Below are 18,719 nucleotides of genomic sequence, written 5' to 3' on the forward strand. Positions count from 1 at the left end.
CTGTGTTGATACGTCTGTTGATATGAGGTCCGTGAATGAGAGGGAGTGTGCATAGTCGTAGACGTTTGCATTCTGTTCACCATGGATGCATTGTCGGCGGCCTCCTGACAATCATGCGAAGCGTCTGTCGATAGATTCCTCGGGTACTGCGAATTGAAATAAGTATTCTGAGCAGGTGGCATCATACTCAGATTCGGAACACTCGTGGACGGCATGTTGGTTGATATCATAGCGCCGCCGGTTTGATACGGCACTTGTTTGTTGTTATACTTCTGCTGGGGCATCGCGAAGCCTTGTTCCGGATGTTTAACCATCCCCTGATTCGGCACGTTCATGCTGCTCATTTTGGAGTACTCTTTGACATTGTAAGGATACTTCTGGTACTCTCCCGTATAGTTGTAGTTTTGCATAGGATAGTTCGGCAACATGCTCGAGGATGATGGATAATTGCGGGAAATCAGGCGATCTTTGCGATATTTAAAATCGGAAAAGTTCCTCCGGTGATCGGCGTTAGGCCCATTAGGCGGTGGTACCATAGGCGATAGAACCTCCTTGCCGTCAAAATTGTCCTTCCTAAAATTATAATCGTTTCCGAATCGTCGAGTGTCCGTTTGGTATCCGGTGGACGTGCGAATATTCTCCCTGTAAGTCGCATTATTCGGATAAGAGCAGTACTGCTGGTAACTTATGTTAGGATCCGGATTGCAGCACAAACCCTTGCAGGGAACGAAGGACGGCGGAGGACCCGTCCTACTAGCAGCATGCGAATTCACGTTGGTGTTTCGTGATCCCATTGAGGCATGCGGTGCATTCATATTCATCACATTTGGTCCATTTAGATGCGAGATAGGCCCATTTAAAGGCACCTGATTATTTCTATAGCCTAGCTCTTCATTTATACCGCCTATCGCGGTATTCCTCGGATCCATAGGACCATTCAGATTGTCCACCATGGGATTTCTCGTATTCGAAGGCCCGTAGTGGCCAATGCAATTCTGCATCTGCACCATCGACGCGAGGGGATTGTTGTCAGTGGCATTGTGACCGTGCGAGATGTTGCTCGATAGATGCGGCTGAAAGTGCCTCGGATTAAAATTGGAGTCGTTTTGGTGTTTCTCGAGTCCCTCCGAGCTGAGATTCAGGCCATTCAACTGCGTCGGGCAGGTCGGACTAATACTGGAGATAAACGATAAGTGTCCCGAATTGACATTTTGAGCGGTCGATGTTACATCGTTTATTCCTGATTGCGGAGGATTATACTGATGCCAATCTGGCATATTTCCACTGTAGTTCATTGTACATTGTTTTGCTATTATTTTGCTGTGATTACATCGTTCTCCTTATTCATCGAGATCTGTCCAAGTATTAAGAGCAGGAGATTACCTAAGCAGAAAAGACTAGACGTTATTTGTTACAATGTATTTGTAACAGTTACACAGTTACGCAAAAATTATAGATCTACTTTTTATGATTGAACTAATGTACACTTTTTGCACTTAAAGTGAAATAAATATGTTTGATATTTGACTAAAGTAAGAAGGAAAATATTAGTGCAGTCATGTGTAACAATAAAAACATACTTTATATGTAACATTATTGTAATTGTTTAATAAATGTAAACGTTTCTCATCATGTCTGTCCAATTGAATAAAATTATTTCTAAAATAAACATATTCTTTTTATATCGCTACATTTCTAGCACTGGATATAAAAATAATTATCCTTATTTGAGTAAATAAAACAGCTTGAATTCAGGACACAAAAATTCATAACAATGAATTTTTATTATTAATGAAAAGTCGAAGAATTTAGAATATATTTGTGACTAAGATTATTATAAATTACACGCTTTTTATTTAGAGGACTACAGTGTTATATTCACCTCAACGATCACAAAGGGATTATAATACGTAACACAAGTTTGATGAACTCTAAGATACAAGGAACACATTATCTCTTTAGTCCAAATTATTTCTCACTAACAAGCAAAGATCAAATATTTCATCCTCACTTTAATCTAATCCAAGTAACATGACTATGGCTGGTATTTATAGTTTCTCATATTTAAAATTATCTTACGCACAATATTAAAATATTATGAACTACAATCAAACAGCTGCATTAGTATCTTAAGATATTACTTAAGATAATTTTAAAATAAGAAACGACTATGAATATCAGCCTGATTTTTTATTATTAATCAGAACTTATAAGGCTGATACTTATAATTGATTTTTATATTTAAAATTATCTTAAATACACTCTTCAGATGCCATAAGCCACAGACTGGCATTTATAGTATATAGTCCATTTTTATTTTAAGACTGTCTTAAGTAATGTCTTAAGATACTAATGTGACTCTCTGATCAGTGCTTATAATCGATTCTTATATTTTAGACAGTCTTAAGATGCCATAAGCCAATTCAAGGGTCCTATTAGCATATTAAGATATTAATTAGTATCTTAAAAATAATTTTAAGATAAGAACTATAAATACTGTCCTTTAATTGGTTCATGATATCTTAAGACTATACTTAAGACAGTTTTATACATAATGAGCTTTTTATGGACAACAAATCATTGGCTGCGTTCAGCAGAAAAAGCAGCTTTGCAACTGTTGTAAAATTCTTAAATGGGTTCATCCATTACAATCTAAGCTTTAAATCTTAAGCTGTAAGAAACAGGATCAATCATAGATTATTCTTCTCACATTCGATTGTGATTGGTTAATTTCTTACAACTTAAGACTTAAAACTTAAGTAATAACTTATTATAGAAAACCCATAAAAATCGATTATGAGTACCTTATGACATCTTAAGATTATACAGGTCATAGAGCTATATTAGTACACTTTAAGACATTACTTGAAACGGTCTCTGTAAAAGAACAGACTACGAATACCAAAGAACGTTAGTTTGCGATTATGAGTACACATTGCTTTATTTATTGGAAAAATAGTAGCATTGTTATATCCACCTCGATCGCAAAGGGTTTAGAACGCATAACACAGGTATATACCTAGATACTTCTTTGACATGTTTGGCATATAAACCCCCGCACATGCACGTACACGTATGCACATACGCATATATGCGCCTCGCAAGCATGGGTCGTGCGTGCTCCATCATTGGAATGTAAATGAAGGAAATAAATATTCAACGGATAGTTCCGCTACGCAAAACTGGAGCAAAAGAACCGAGCTGTCAAACCGCGGGTTGGAGCTTGACCGAGCACTTACGACCGTGCCTCACGCCTCGGCGCTGGAGCGCGCACTAACAGGTGACACCATATTTACCGAGGTTGTAAGCCATTGTTGGTCACCCTACCCCCAGGCCCCGCGGCGCGAGTATGTGTTTACGTTCGCCTCGCGACACAACGCCTCGTCGTCGCGGAGCACCGAGCGTGCTGCCGTGATCCGTGATACGCGGATTTACATGCGGAGTTATTGCAAGAAACGCGCACCTTGCCACACACGGGGCCTTGAAGGTACAACACAACTGACAAACACACGCACGCACATACACTCATACGCACGCAGGTCCCGTCGTGACGAGCTGTCGCTCATCATCGCTCGCGTTGAACGCACATGATCACCGCGATGACGACGACGACGATGACGACAACGAAAACGAGGATGCGTGAGCTAGATCGTCGAGATCTGCCGCGGATGGTGTCTCGCGGGGGTGAAATTCACGCTCCAGAACTTACCTGCACATTAACATCGCTCACAACACACACGCCATATTGGACACGGCTGCTTGCGCCAGTTGCGCCGTGCGGGAAAAAAAGACGATAAACACACGAGCGCCCTCTGCGATGGAGGCGCGCACTTTGCTCCGTTCGTTATCGCGTGTAGGTTGTGTACATGCACGTGTGTGCATGCGCGCGCGTGTCCACCTGTTTTTTCGCACTTGGAACTGCATACGTGCAGCGAATACTCGTAAAAATACGATGCTAATCGCCTTATGCGCTTTACGCCTCGCTTAATATAGTTACGCGAGTGCTGTTGACTCGTGACTCGTCGCGACGAAGTCACAGGCACAAAAACCTCGTTATGAGGTACTAAGATAGAACGAGGTTTCTGCTGAAACCTGATTTTGACATACATACTAATGACTCGAACGTGTCTCTTGTATGTATAGAAATTATCTCGCTTTCTGAATATTCGATAAAATTTTGATGTCCTTTTTTTATACTTGCATTCTCCAGACGTGTACATAATGTATCAGTTTCACAAATTTTTGCGATTTATAGAATGTGTATAAAATATTCAAACATTTTCTATACATTAGAAATGTCTAATTTTACACAAATCTAATTTATTGAAGGGATACACAGATGGCAGTTTATGTAATAATTTATAATTTATATTAAAAGTATGTACAATATGTGTTATTGCTTGTACTTAAGTTTAGACTAAGTATCTATCCTTACTGTTACTTTGAATTTACTATTATTGAGGCTATGAGTGGATTTTAAAACATTATTTGCATAAAAATAGGAAAATCTGTTGCCTATCCAAAGAGAATATATACATGAATGCCTAAAATTTCTTACATTCTTATTTGATGAGCTCTAAGAGAGGAACAACTTTTTATTATAAAAAAAAAAGATGCTTTAAGGATTAGCCATAAATAAATGAATTATAAAAAGTATTGATAAAGATCTATGCTCCACAAAGTATGTATTTGCTATTCTCAAATAAAAAATAGATTAGTGTAAAAAAAAGCATTTTTCTAATTACTAAAACACTTGATATTGTCTTTCTTTTTTTTTGATATTTTTTTAAGGGTTTAAATTTAATTTGACAGCTTCTTGTCGTATCACAGAGATGAGTTCTTGGTTTATTAAAAATGTGAACCTCAGTCCTGCAATCTGTAAAAAAAATGTATGCAGTGCAATTAAAAACTTTCTACTTAAAAAAAAATTATTATTTACTCCAATTAAGAAAAGTACTCCAATTAAATCTGTTATGCTTTATGCAATAATTATAATTACGTAAAAATTTTTGTAATAATTACCTCAATTACACTATTGTTATTCAATTTCATCTTATTGCCAGCCAAAATTGGTCTGCTATCTACAAAAATCGGCCGTTTTCCTTCGGACGACAGAAAGAAGTCTCCATTATTCCTTAAACGGATGGTACCTTGTCGCCGCGAAACTTTCCACGCTGGACCTTCTAAACCAAGATCCACGTCGACAGTATGATCTTTTGTAGAACGTCCCACACTTATCTGAACAAAGATATAGAAGAGATGTAAATTTTTTAAAATAAAGCAATAACTTATTATATATATATAAATTATTATAAAATAACCCTATGCTTGTCTCTTACCTCTCTAGATCTCATAAGATATCGGACAAGTCTTCCTCTTAAAATGGCTAAGGTTTGATTATCAAATTCTGGAGGATTGATGCCTGTTACGCTGTCGACAAGTACCTGCCATCTACCAAGTTCATTTTCCAATACTTTAATTTCTTTCTTGTTTTTTCTGTCCGCCGTTGCCAATTCAGTGTCCACTAATTCATCTTTCGGTTCCATTAATTCGGTATCGTTAATCATATCTTCAGCATCCGAAAAACTTAACACGTGTTCACCTCGTGGTAAACTTTGCACTGTCTGATCTGGCAATAGGTGATATTGTTTCATCAATTGCCAATGGCTGTGTAACGCTTTCGCAGTCCTAGCTGGATAAAACGTATGTGCATTTGCTTCAAGTAATTCTTGAAATACTTCCAATGTTGGTTGAGAAGTCTGACGAGATAAAATAAAAAAAATCACATACTTATAATACAGTTATTAAAAAAAAGACTAACTCATTTCCATCAATATACATCAACTTTAATCTTGATTTAATTTATTCTTTTTTTATTCTTAAAACTAGAAAAAGATAAAAAATAAATTGAATTGAGATTAAAATTAGTCTACATTGATGAAGACAAGCATCAGTAACTAACTCATGAGTTATATTTGTATTTTTTATGAAAACATTTGTCACTAAAGCCTGCGACACACGATGCGTGTTTTCCTACTGGATAACTTGTATTTTAATGAATTACTAGAATTACATTACACAGAACGTAGAATTCTTAGTAATTTACCACGCATCATGTGTCATAAGAATCTAATAATACCCACCGATTTAATAGTGCCTAATAGGTCCTCTTCTGCTTTGCTATATAAAGTTCTTGCTTGAATAGTGGCTATTAGTTCAGGATGCAAATTACGCATAGCCTGCACAGCTACACGCGAAACTGCACTGTCATATAATAACGCATACCATCTTTGCTGTATTTCCTGCAGTGTGAAACGACAGGAAAATTTTGTACCTCGATGGACCTTAAACAGACAATAAGGATATTAAAAATATATATTTTTTCTTATCAGTATCTCAAAAAAAAAAAAAAAACAATTGTGCCCGTAATTATGCAAGTAGTCTAAGTAAAAAAATTAATTTATCCCGTATTTTGTATAATTACAATTTAATTATACAAAATGCGGAATTAATTCATTATGTTTCGATTTTTTATTTAGACCACTTTCATGATTACTGGCACAATTAGAAGCAAAAAGAAGATAAAAACAAATTAGATACATACCATCCTCAAATCATTTGTCTGTTGTACGCCAGTAATTAACGCCAAGTCGTCAGCGGGTTTCCATCGACCGAGATCTTTGGTGGCGTTGAACGAATGAGAATGATTTTTACTCTTCTTATTCTTTCGTCCGGGATTTGAACCGCTTGGTCTGCTGGGTCTACGATTGCATCTATCCGACTGTACCAAGGTGGTCGGAATGGGTATCGGAGTTGGTAACGTCTGCGTCGGCAAGACGTCCATAGGGCCGGCGGTTACCGAAATCGTTCGTGATTTCGACGTTGACTTGGCGCTTGTAGGAGGCGGTTGTAGATTGAACGTTGTTTCCACGACTTCATCGTCAAATTTCTTGCGTTTTATCGTGCGCGAGGAGCTTTTAGGAAAAGAAAATATAAGTGATAAAAATTTTTCAACTTAGCAATGATTTATAATTTATAGTAAATTCGGTTATTTGCATTACATTGAATTAGTGCACATTAAAGAGGCTGCTATATATAAAATATCTAAATGCAATGGCACAATATAATCAACTTTGACGGTGATAATACATGTATATTCTATTAAAAATTATTGGATATTTAATTATTTATGACATTTATATTTAACTTTGCTAACTTCATATATAGCAATTTTTATAATAGTATACACTAATTTAGTATATATTACACAATCAATAATATTGATCAAGAAATATTCTTAAATTAGTAATACTAATTGATATTAATATTTTAACAACCTTATATGCATCAGCATTATTGACCATGTTCTCAGTTCAGTTTTTACATAATTGCGTAACTTTATTGACGTAACTTTATTCATTTATACGCGCTTTTTTTTACACATCCTTTACATGGATGTTTTCCAGTAAGAGACACAGATAACACAGTAAGGTTTTTGTTTGCCAATGTTAAACAAAGATGAAACGATTACTATGTTATACTGTATTGGAATGGGAACACAGTCTTGCATAACACATAATATGTAATGCATAAGAAAATTAACCAATCAAAGTCCTTTATTTCTTTTTTTTCCATTAAAAATAAAGATTCTAATTGGTTGATTTTCTTATGCGTTATGTGTTATGCAAGAGTATGTGCTGCTACCCTTACTTGGAAAACACCATGTCAGTATCAATAATTACTGACAATATTATTGATCTCATATGGTTAATATTGATATATTAATATATAGAATATCAACAGTAATCTAGATTTCTTGATCTTCAAGCATCACTGTAATAAATAAAAATCAAAGGTAATTTTCTAAATAGATAGAGAAAAGAATTAAATATAAAATACACCACTATTAGGTATTCTTTTTTAATAAATAATAGATTCAACAATGAAATGTTTAAGCAGACAGCAAATTAAATGAAAAAAAATTTTTTTCATGAAATTTGCTTTATCTACCTTAATAAACTCAGCAGTGATTTTCTTTCAAGGAAAATTTGATCAGCAGTTTAATGGGAAGACTATTAAGGTTTAATTAAGCTTCGGAAGTGTAAATTGGTAATATTATCTTCGATTAATAGAAAGTAAACTTTATTTAATATTTTAATACTTTTAGAAGAAATGGAAAAATTGGTATTTGTCCACAAGATAAATAATGAAAAATTTAATCTAAATTTTCAAGATTTTATAAAAGCTATTTTTGAAATATTTCTTTTTTCCTTTCTTCTTTTTTTTCGTTCTCTCTCATTTACACTCTTTTTGTACTTTGTATTAAGTGATACTAAGCCTAAAGTTACAAGATTTTACAAGAAGTATACATATTGTATACTTAGATAATGATGTCATTACTTGTTTACTTTGATCACAAAGTTATAACATAGCAACACAGGTTCATAATCTCACTTTCAATGTAAATTAACAAGATTCAAGTATACAGTCTCGAGCTTATTTAGATTATAGATAAAAGTTCAGTTGAGTCTCACTTATCAGACTAAAAAAGAACATTCATTCAACTGAGTCATGACATCATAAATAAAAATTATCTACATTTTGATATAAATAGAAAGCAACTACTGATGCTCAAAAATTAAAATATCCAGATCATTGTCAATCTACATCAATCCATCAATATTAACTACACATTAATCATATTGGTTATATTCAACAGAAAAAGTAACTTTGCAAGTAAATCAATCAAATAAAGCAGTAATATTAGTTCTTGCCCTTAAATCCTTGCTGGATCTAAATAACCAATCATATTAAAGAACCTTACAATAGTTGCAAAGCTGCTTTTACTGCTGACAATCATTGTCAATATTTGTTTTGTATCGGCCGTATAATATCCATATAACACAAGTGAACCGAATTCTCGACTAGTCCTAGCTAAGGTCGAACTACTTAACGTCCTACCTTCTCCGTTTCGTTGACAGAGCGTCCAAAGCTGAAGAACCGATGGGAATATTCAGGAACCCGTCTGTACTGTGCGTGAGTCCGCTGTGGTTAAGGTTAGTTGGAGTCGATATATCCATCGTTTGTAGCAAAACAAACCTTCAAAACATAACACACGTCGCTTGTCCTCAAGAGACTTTAATCTGCGACTAGACTTTAGTGCGAATAAATCGCAACTGTCCTAATCGTCTTGTGCAGCCTTGTATTAATTCTACGTTATCTGAAAATGTCAACACAATCGGTAATTTGACGCGAAGTGAGTCGTAGTAGAATAAAAATAGACGCAATCACACATCACACGAGGCGTATGACGACACTCAAGTAGTATCGATTCTCGAAAGATCGATATCGAGAAAGATGTGACAATCGATTACTCGTTGATCTCGACGCTCGCAGAATTTTTAAATGCGCTCTATCGTGCGTGCATGTAAATAAATAAATTAATTAATCGAAACGAATGACGCGCAAGATATTACGGAGATTTACGTCATTTATAATTTGCATGATAGAGATTACATCGCGCTGTTCAGCCGAAGGTTTTATCAAACATAGCTTGTCGTGTATATTTTAAAGCGACAGGACGTTTTTTTTTTTTAAAGGAAAAGCATTGTCGTCTTTGACAAGAGAAAAAAAATGGGGTTGCGGGGGATGAAAAAATCTAACCTCGCGCTAATGCGGATCCCCGATTCTCACCGTTTGCTCGTCGATGACCAGCATTTTTCGTGGAACGTTCGAAATAGGCCGGAGAAATCGTGCCTGTGGATCTCTCGATCGGTCGTCACGCATGCGCAGCAGGTCTCGCTTGTGCGAGCGATCGGATCTAACGTTGGCACGCTGCTTCCTTCGTGCAGTATGGCACGCTCGATTCCGGTTGTACTCGTTCTCACCACGTTTGTGCGGCAGATTCTCTGTTCATCCATAGGCACGACGCACGGCGAATAATCACCGACAGCAATGGACGAAGAATGGGGTAAGTAAGCGAGCGGGGAACGCTAATCGCATCTCCCCGCGAAACGCTCCCTGCGAACCGGAGAGATTTCTCGCGAGGGTGAGTAACTAACTTTTTAACCTCCACCCCTTTGCTGTGTCTCTTGCAGATGTGGACAACGTCGAGGCGAAATTCGACCTTGCGATGAGATCGAACAAGTGGGAGGGCGAGGACGAAGAGGAGGAAGTCAAGGTAATACAATTTTCACATTGTCCGTGCTGCGCGAGGACCCTCCCACGCGAATTCCACGAACCTAACCTATAACGAACACATGTTCTCCATACTGTGCTCCTTATGTCGATTACAAAATTCTTGTATCTTTGTTGGCGTCTTTGATCAGACCGTTGCCTATTGCCTTGATATTGTATACAATCACGAAAGAAGGATAAATAATATTATAGTTGTATAAGGATAAGAATCAAGGAATCCTGTGGATTTATTTGTACTTAATATTTATTTACTTAATATAGCTAATAGAACCATATATCTCTTATTATAAATACTTTTCATATTTGAAATCAAACTTGTATAGAAATGAATAAGTAAACACTGTGGATGGAAACAAGGATTCCTTTGTTTCATTATCATTCTCAGAATGTAATTCAGCATTTAGTGTTGTTAAATATTTTATATAAAATATATTTAGTTAGACATATGTGAATAATTAAATATTAAATAATATATATTAAATAATTTATGAATAATGATTGTTAATTTTACTTGAATTATTTCAATTATTGTATATTTTTATCGAATATCTTTATTTGATGTTAAATGAATTATATTAAGATTCTATTGTATTAAGAGAGAGATATTTATACATCGGTTCTAACAAATACTAAATGTCCTAATTTTATTATATGATAATATGATACAATACTATAATGTAACAACACTACCTATATATTACATTAAATCGTACAGTATTATATACAAAAAGAAATATCTTTAAAAAATGCTAAATGCAACATACATACACATACATAGAACATTATGTACATGTCTTTCTTCATATTTTTATTAATATTAATTTAAGAATGTGGCATAATAGCTTTACATTGTGTATATACAAATTTTGTGTGTGTGTGTGTGTGTGTGTGTGTGTGTGTGTGTGTGTACACACACACACACACACATATACAGAGAGAGAGAGAGAGAGAGAGAGAGAGAGAGAGAGAGAGAGAGGTCTGTTTTTTTAGCTGAATTTCTTGATTTATCTTTCATTTTTTCTCATACTGGAGAAAAAGAAGAAATGGATGCAAAAAAGAACAGACCTGTTGATGATAAAATCCTGTTTCATTTATTTATGCATATTAAATAACCTAACAGGACAGCTGGGAAGATGTAGAAGAAGAGAAAAAGGATGTAGAAAAACCAGCGGAGGTCCCAAAAGCAAAACCGAAACCTAAAAAAGCCCTGGCTGAAAGGATCGAGGAACGTGAGGTTTGTTCTTGCTTAACTAGCTAGAATACTGTTTTTATCTTATATAATTTTACTTATATTTATATAATATATTTATATGAAACCTCAGAAAAAAGCACGGGAAGAAGCTGAGAGGAAAGCAAAAGAAAAGGAAGATGCACTTACACCTGAAGAAAGGCGAACCGAACTGTTAAGGCGTCAAAGGTTGCAAGAAGAGGCAGACTTACGACTGGCAATGGAAACTTTCGGTTTGTCGACTCTAGTAGATTTTAGTGATCGTAAAAAAGATAAAAGAGATAAGAAATGACTTTTTTTAACGAATGATCTGACTGTTTCATATTGTGAATTAATAACTTCTTATTTCTAATATCTGAAATAGATCTCTCTTTTTTTTATCAGAGTTATATTAGGCGTTAGATACATTATTTAACCAAAAAATTTTTATAAGATAGTTCATTTTTTTTATTACCTTATATATACTATAGGTGCACAATATATATTGTCATTGTAATGTTACTTAGCTGAAAGATTACACTTTCTAATTATGCATGGGACGTATAAGCAGTTTTGCTTTGTAACAATAATAATAGCTATTATTTTTATATAAGTGTGACGTTTGACAAATTAAAAAAAATATTAATATTAAACTAACTATTAAAAAATTGTGACGATATACAAAGTGAATTGTTATCAGGAGGCGCTAAGCGTAACGACACTATCTATATATTATATTAAATCGTACAGTATTATATACAAAAAGAAATATCTTAAAAAATGCTAAATGCAACACACATACATAGAACACACGCATAGAACATTATGTACATGCCTTTCTTAATATTTTTATTAATATTAATTTAAGAATGTGGCATAATAGCTTTACATTATTGTAATTATTATAGCCACATTATATCTTCAATCGGTTTATCATAGGAATTGCATCAAACAGGAGCAGACAGACAGAAAGAGAATATATATACAAGCATTTAAACTTATTACAAGCTCTACATTTAAATTTATTATTGATATTGTTGTATTTTAATAAAAGTTGCTATTCTATGCAATTTGTTGTGTTTGCATCAGTCTTTGTAACCTTATCTCATCTGTTATCTGTCTCCTGTACCGTTCCTGATTGATTCTTTTGATGGATATATTGTAACATGCAAAACTGTCAATTATATGAGTTATATGTCGGATATATAAACCTTTATATCTCTTAAAAATATAGTATACAAAAATAGTATGCATTTATTCAGAGGTGCATTTCTCTGCAGTTTTATAAAGTTCGTTATTACATGCTCATGAATAACTTATCAATGAGTTTTCACAAAATATGCTTAGTAAATCTAATACTCTATATTAGCTTGATATGAAAAATATTACATTATATATATTACTTATATATATTTAATAAGAAATATATTAATATTGTGTGTTATTACATGACAATTTTATGTTGTAGGAGTATCGCAAACAGAAGTATCGCAAAACGAATCACTTGATACTATGGTACCGGATACAAAAGAGGAATTTGAGCGATATGGTGCAGCACTGTCACAAAAAATTAACCAATTTAACAAACACGCAGAGTTCCCACTGTTTGCAGAAGAACTTATAAAGTCTATTGCTCTTAATTGTTAGTATATTTGTTAACGATCGATACTTTACTTTTATAGCTAGGTACTTTATATTTGAAAATGTCTCTTTGTTCTAGTATCGTCAAATTACTTGAAAAAAGTGAAAACTATAGTTGACAACTTACTTATTGAAAAGCAGAAGATGGAGAAGGGTGATAAAGTGAAAAAGAACAAGGGGAAAGGAAAGGCCAAACTCAAAATCGAGGGTGACAACACCTTATTGAGTGAATACGGTGATTATGTATATGATGAATACGACGATTTTATGTAGCGACTTTTCACATATTCATACATTCTAGTCGCCTAAACACACGCAGAAGAATATTAATTTGCAGAATTTATACAGAAACTTTATATTTGTAATTTCTGCATATTGAATTGTAACCAAAATGTACAACGGTTTAATCTATATGATATCACCCTTAACAAATTGAGAAACAAAAAAAAAAGTAGAAGTGAAAGCTAGCATTACAATATTATCGGCAGAAATGCTTAACAAATAAACACTTTCCAACAATCGTAGTGCTGCCACATTCACACGCAGTTATTTTGAATAGTTGGAGATTCTACGACTTACTGTTGAGTTTTATTGGATTTTTATCCGCGCGTCCGTCGTTAGCAGATTTTCAATTTTGATGTTGATATCAGTAACGATTTTAGCTTATAAACATTGAGATTGTCGCGCAACGCTCAATTCTAACTTATTCATTGTGCATACATTAACATCGGACAGTAAAGGATAGAACTATATTTAGTCTTTGAGTTGTAATCGCATCTTAATCTGTTAAAAGAAAGAAACTTTCCCATCTTTATATAGCTGCGTCATTGCAGACTAAACTCGTGTAATTATATTGTGGAAGTTTTATACAACACAGCTTACATATTCATAATACCTACACACGTACTTTTATTGAAGAATGATTAGAAGTTGGTTTTGAAAAGAGTATATTCCTAAATAAAGGTTGATTATAAATTATCCACCTCTATGATTCTTGCTCATAATTTATACAATTGATTGTACATTTTACTGGAAAGAAAAAGTATCTTCTGTATTTTCTATAGTTTCGACTGCGTTTCTCTGTTTGTAGATGGTATCTTTCGGCTGTTGATAAAAAATTGTCTAGATTGCTCAGCCTAGAGAAATTAACGCGTGTGCATTGCAATGCACGCAGAAATGAACGATATGTATTTCGGGGATAGGGTATCGCAAAGATAATGTTCATAAAACATGTAAGGACGCAGCATTAAATATCTCCTTAGATTATCAGGAAACTATTTTCTAGACCGAATCAACTACGTGAACAATTCTTGAGATCTCTCACAGATATTTACTGCTGCGCAGAAATTGATATTGATTTAATAAATATCATTCATTTGATTCTCATCGTTTTTTTTAATGTCTCGCAAGCTTGCAGCTTGTCGGATAGTTGAATTCTCAACATTAAGTCAACCCTGTCTTTACACAATTCCCTTCATTTCCTTTTGTCCAATTTTGGTTCATTTCTCAATCTAATTTTAGTTAAAAATCTAATCTCGGTTTAACTTATTTAAAATTACAAAGAATCTTAAAATTCTTAGAGTCAAAAAGATTCTTTATAATTCCTTCTAATTTTTAGGATCAGAAAGAATGTTAAACAGAGAGTATCTTATATTGATGTAACCGAGCCTTATTATTAAGATAAAAAAGAATGTCTGCATATAAAATTCGTTCTAAGTTTACCTGTAAACATGTCGAAACATAACTAGGTTGATAAAGTAACCAAACTCGCGTAGCGAACTTCTCTTTGCTTGCCTAAGAGTTAGTGTGAAATCAATAATTATATGCACTTACTGGTAAGTCTATACGTGTGTTAATTTCACCAATAAAATATGAGAATTGAAGACAATTGGTTTTATTAGCGCGCTTATTATGCTAATTGAGCAAACAACTTAACCTCAAAATGTCAAAGAATACCAAATATCTTACAATGTAAAAATATCATTAATTCTGGCTTACATTGCAATAAATAAAAACCATAGTTTACTTAAATAAAACTTTACTATTTTTAATTTTATTTAATATATAATTAATTTTATAATAAATTCAATTCAAAATAAAACGTAACTTTATTACTAACTAGGATAGTTTTTGTTTGTCTTCAATTTCAGTTAATAAAACACAATAAAAGTGTTGAACTATATACAATTACTAAATCTTACGCTTTTTCTGTAAAATATTTAATTGTAAAAGAAACGAAGTCTTCTATTTGCGATCTATGAAAAATGTATGACCTTATAATACAAGTTGATTTTGTGAAAAATAAAGAAGAACTGTCAAAACAAACGTCTAATAATCTCAAATTTATGTGACCTTTTAATTATTTAATCAAAAGATTCCTCAATTTAGGAAATGGCGATAACTATGCGTTTCCTATTCCGCAATATAAACAGAGCGTTTTATTGCTCAACCTCCAAACATAATATTGATTCCAATTCGGAGAAAACAATATCAAGTAATGATGCGATTAAGGATTGGAGAGTGAAGCTATACGACAGCATGAAAGTTCTGCCGAACTTTATCAGTGAGGAAGAGGAAGATATCCTAATACAAGAGGTTGATCCCTACATGAAACGACTGCGCTATGAGTTTTCCCATTGGGACAATGTTGGTAAAATGTCGAGTATCATTATACTTCTATATTTAGATTGTTTTGTCTTGAATTGTCAATATTTTGAATCTTTGCAGGCAATACATGGCTATAGAGAAACCGAATGGAAGAAGTGGAGCAAAGATAGCTCTCAGATTCTTGACAGAGTCCGTAGAAAAGCATTCTCACCAGAAATGATACAGCTTTCGCTCGTGCATATATTAGACTTGGCTCCTGAAGGCTGGATAAAGCCGCATATTGATAGTGTTAGGGTAATGACCTATTATTTTTACTTTCAAGAACTATTTTTACTATTTACTTTGCTCTTTCTACTTCTTTTGTTAATTTGGATAAAAATCAGTTTTTTGTTTAAGAAAAGATTATAAGAGCGAAATTGAAACAATTTCTACCAGTTAAATTAATTACCAATAGAGTTCAGAGGTAATTCTGATTGAAGTAACTTTCAACAAGATTTTGCATAACTTTAACACAATTTTTTTCACAAATTCTTACAAATGTGTTACAAAATTTTACAGTTCTGCGGAGGTATTATTGCAGGATTGAGTTTGTTGAGTGACAGCGTAATGAGATTGGCAATGGAAGGACATGAAAAGGAATGTGTCGCGTGTTTTCTATTGCCAAGGAGATCGTTATACATCATGAGGTTCGATCATAATTTTATCGTGGTTCTCCTTAATTATTATCGAGAGATTTCATAAATATCGTGCATTTTTAGTGGTGTTGCGAGGTACAAGTACAATCATGAAATCCTCAAGTCTGAGGAATCGTACTTTGAGGGACGACACGTACCAAAAGGCAGACGCATTTCTATAATATGCAGAACCGAGGCTGATCTCGAAGTTACTTAATCTAATCGATTACGTCATCAATTGCGTAATCTAGATATCACAGTGTATCAAAATATCTCTGTAAATATCTTAAGTTCAATTGCTATAGCAAGAACAAATAATTGTTAATAAAGTATGTTATTTGAAATTAGTTTGAGGTACACCGATATGGAAAATTGATATTAGAACGCATTATTTATATTTATATTAATTCCAACTTTGTATGTGCATTTGTAATATCACCGACGAGATACTATTAAAGACTATCCTTACGGGAGTTGGTGTCCTTGTGAATATTGAAGTAATTAAGAGGTAAAAACAGAGAATATTGTACTAATTTTATGATTTATTAGTTTAGTGAATATATTTATGCATTTAGAACTCAATAATATTCGATTTTTCTTTAAAATTATGATTTCAGTGCTATCATCAAAGTTTATCGACAGAGATGATAACTATGAAAAAATTGTAATTTTTCTGCAATATATAGAATATTATATGACAGAGAAAAAATTATAATTTTTCGAATATTATAGCTTTACAAGTATGCATATTTATTTATGGAACATTTATGTAATAAAAAATCATGAATTTAATAATGTCTAAGCCAAATGTTTATGTTAATAATAGCAAATTTATATCAATTGTCGATAATGTCGGCGTTCTCCAATTACCTCCGGGCCCTTGGGGCCCTTTTTATACCGCCGATTCAGGTCCCAGGGTTGACAGTCTTTAATAGTATCTCGTCGTTGATAATATCGAAATTCGCGTTTGACCTCGTCATTCGAATTTTCCGCTAAGGTGACTGGACCACGTGACTTCGAATAGATGGCGCCATCGTCCGAGGCGCAGAGATTCAATTGGTGTGGCGGTCGTCTACGGAAACGTCGCTCGTCGATGGCGGGGCCGTCGTACGAAACATGGCGTCCGCGAGGTTATTGCTATGAGTGCTGCTCCGTTTTCTATTGTTAAATGCGGCATCGTTACGCGGTCTCCGGTTTGACGCGGAGCGTCGTGTCCTCGGGACCGGCGAGGGCGTCTGCTTGAATCCCGTCGCCATCCGGGTTTCGGGGACCGCTCGTATACGCGGTTGAATCGAGCAGCGAGAGGAGATACATACAAGGCCCCCGTCAACACAGAGTAGGTATACACACCCTGACGCGCGGGACCAGTCTGAGGACCGAGTTCCGCCACGAGTGTCACGCGATCTTCATCGTCTCGGCAGAGACGGGTTCACCGCTCCCGCGGATTGCGACTCGCGGTGAGCGTCTCCCAGGTAGGGCGAGCGGGGCCCTGTGCGCCGCCGCCGCCGCCTCCGCCGCCTCCTCCTCCGCCGCCTTCTCCTCCTCCTCCTTCTCCTCCTCCGCCGCTGCCGCTGTCGCTGCCGCACACACGGATACGCGCCTTCAGAATGCCGGTCCCCACCGTAATGAGATTGTTTTTGTACACGGGGTGGTAGGAACACGAGTCTGAGAATATTCTCGTGGCCGCCGTCGTAAGAACGCTCTCGCACATTCCCCGATCTCCGATGGAAAGCGGCACGGTAGCACCAACGTGGTCGCGAATTGTCCGATTTTGCAGCCTTAATGCCCACGACCGATCCCGAACATTGAAAAGGCCGATGTAAACACGGCCGACGGTGTTCCAGAGGCACGGGATCGCGTGTCGTTATCGAGGATGCGTCCAACGACAGAGTAAAACGACGATAATATACATAACATATGATCCCAATGTATTCCCACTATTGGGTGACAACAAGGTAAACATTAGACAGAATTAGTAAGAGAAAACAGTGAATAGTATCTTACTTTCCCACGTTGCGTGAAACAAAACAGCGAGATATCGTCGTGTGCGCCAAGAGAAGATAGGGGTGTAATATACGCTACAGAAGAGAAGAGTAAGGAGAGTGTTGAGCCATATGCCGCCAGCCGGGCTATCGGCGAGAGGCTTGTCTACCTTGATGGACCACGGACAACCAGATGCTCGTCATCGGAGCGAGCGTTTCCTACTCTACTCAGAGAATGGCTCCTCACATCCGCATAGTCCCAACACGGCCAACTCATCGCCACGGTATCAGTACAACAGCAGAACCAATAGTCATACCACTAGGTAAAAAGGATAGAATTTGGTATCTGTAGATATTGTACAATACCTTTGGTACCGTCTTGTGCATTCGTGATAATTTCTTCTTGCAGTT

General features: G+C 35.3%; 5 protein-coding genes across 9 annotated transcripts in view; 3 read left to right on the plus strand and 2 right to left on the minus strand.

Annotated features, from left to right (window-relative positions):
• Nucleotides 1-3,749, minus strand: part of LOC108750047 — a 15,205-nt gene extending 11,456 nt beyond the window's left edge. Inside the window, exons 1-2 of the mRNA XM_018489246.1 lie at nucleotides 3,710-3,749; nucleotides 64-1,383 (exon numbers count right to left, since the gene is read on the minus strand). Of these exons, the coding sequence (XP_018344748.1) occupies nucleotides 64-1,295 (1,232 nt within the window). The 5' untranslated portion in view covers nucleotides 1,296-1,383; nucleotides 3,710-3,749. The remainder of the gene's footprint in view (nucleotides 1-63; nucleotides 1,384-3,709) is intronic.
• Nucleotides 3,750-4,754: 1,005 nt separating this feature from the next.
• Nucleotides 4,755-9,258, minus strand: LOC108749893 (microspherule protein 1). Its single transcript, XM_018488908.1, has 6 exons — nucleotides 8,962-9,258; nucleotides 6,605-6,974; nucleotides 6,144-6,344; nucleotides 5,340-5,759; nucleotides 5,023-5,238; nucleotides 4,755-4,876 (listed from the first exon to the last, which is right to left on the minus strand). The coding sequence occupies exons 1-6, from the start codon at nucleotides 9,078-9,080 to the stop codon at nucleotides 4,787-4,789; spliced, it is 1,416 nt and encodes a 471-aa protein (XP_018344410.1). The 5' UTR covers nucleotides 9,081-9,258; the 3' UTR covers nucleotides 4,755-4,786.
• Nucleotides 9,259-9,699: 441 nt separating this feature from the next.
• Nucleotides 9,700-14,425, plus strand: LOC108749855 (eukaryotic translation initiation factor 3 subunit J). The gene is made up of 6 exons (XM_018488842.1): nucleotides 9,700-9,970; nucleotides 10,098-10,180; nucleotides 11,318-11,431; nucleotides 11,520-11,658; nucleotides 12,873-13,046; nucleotides 13,125-14,425. Exons 1-6 carry the CDS (start codon nucleotides 9,955-9,957, stop codon nucleotides 13,316-13,318), a joined length of 720 nt encoding a protein of 239 aa, XP_018344344.1. The 5' UTR covers nucleotides 9,700-9,954; the 3' UTR covers nucleotides 13,319-14,425.
• Nucleotides 14,426-14,732: 307 nt separating this feature from the next.
• Nucleotides 14,733-16,727, plus strand: LOC108749919 (alpha-ketoglutarate-dependent dioxygenase alkB homolog 7, mitochondrial). 3 transcript variants are annotated; one of them, XM_018488948.1, is made up of 5 exons: nucleotides 14,733-14,880; nucleotides 15,434-15,691; nucleotides 15,773-15,946; nucleotides 16,211-16,338; nucleotides 16,411-16,727. In XM_018488948.1, exons 1-5 carry the CDS (start codon nucleotides 14,869-14,871, stop codon nucleotides 16,541-16,543), a joined length of 705 nt encoding a protein of 234 aa, XP_018344450.1. In that variant the 5' UTR covers nucleotides 14,733-14,868; the 3' UTR covers nucleotides 16,544-16,727. The 3 variants fall into 3 exon arrangements, with proteins under 3 accessions (XP_018344450.1, XP_018344453.1, XP_018344452.1); XM_018488951.1 differs by having other exon boundaries at nucleotides 14,836-14,851; XM_018488950.1 differs by lacking the exon at nucleotides 14,733-14,880 and adding an exon at nucleotides 14,900-15,016.
• Nucleotides 16,728-17,754: 1,027 nt separating this feature from the next.
• LOC108750054 (mitogen-activated protein kinase kinase kinase 11-like) overlaps nucleotides 17,755-18,719 on the plus strand; it is a 14,810-nt gene continuing 13,845 nt past the window's right edge. For 2 of the 3 annotated variants that reach the window (XM_018489260.1, XM_018489263.1), the window contains exon 1: nucleotides 17,755-18,631. In XM_018489260.1, the coding sequence (XP_018344762.1) occupies nucleotides 18,441-18,631 (191 nt within the window). In that variant the 5' untranslated portion in view covers nucleotides 17,755-18,440. The remainder of the gene's footprint in view (nucleotides 18,632-18,719) is intronic. The other variant, XM_018489261.1, reaches the window with a different exon arrangement.

The sequence above is a fragment of the Trachymyrmex septentrionalis genome, unplaced genomic scaffold (genome assembly GCF_001594115.1).
Source record: "Trachymyrmex septentrionalis isolate Tsep2-gDNA-1 unplaced genomic scaffold, Tsep1.0 scaffold32, whole genome shotgun sequence".
Taxonomy (NCBI): Eukaryota; Metazoa; Arthropoda; class Insecta; order Hymenoptera; family Formicidae; genus Trachymyrmex; species Trachymyrmex septentrionalis.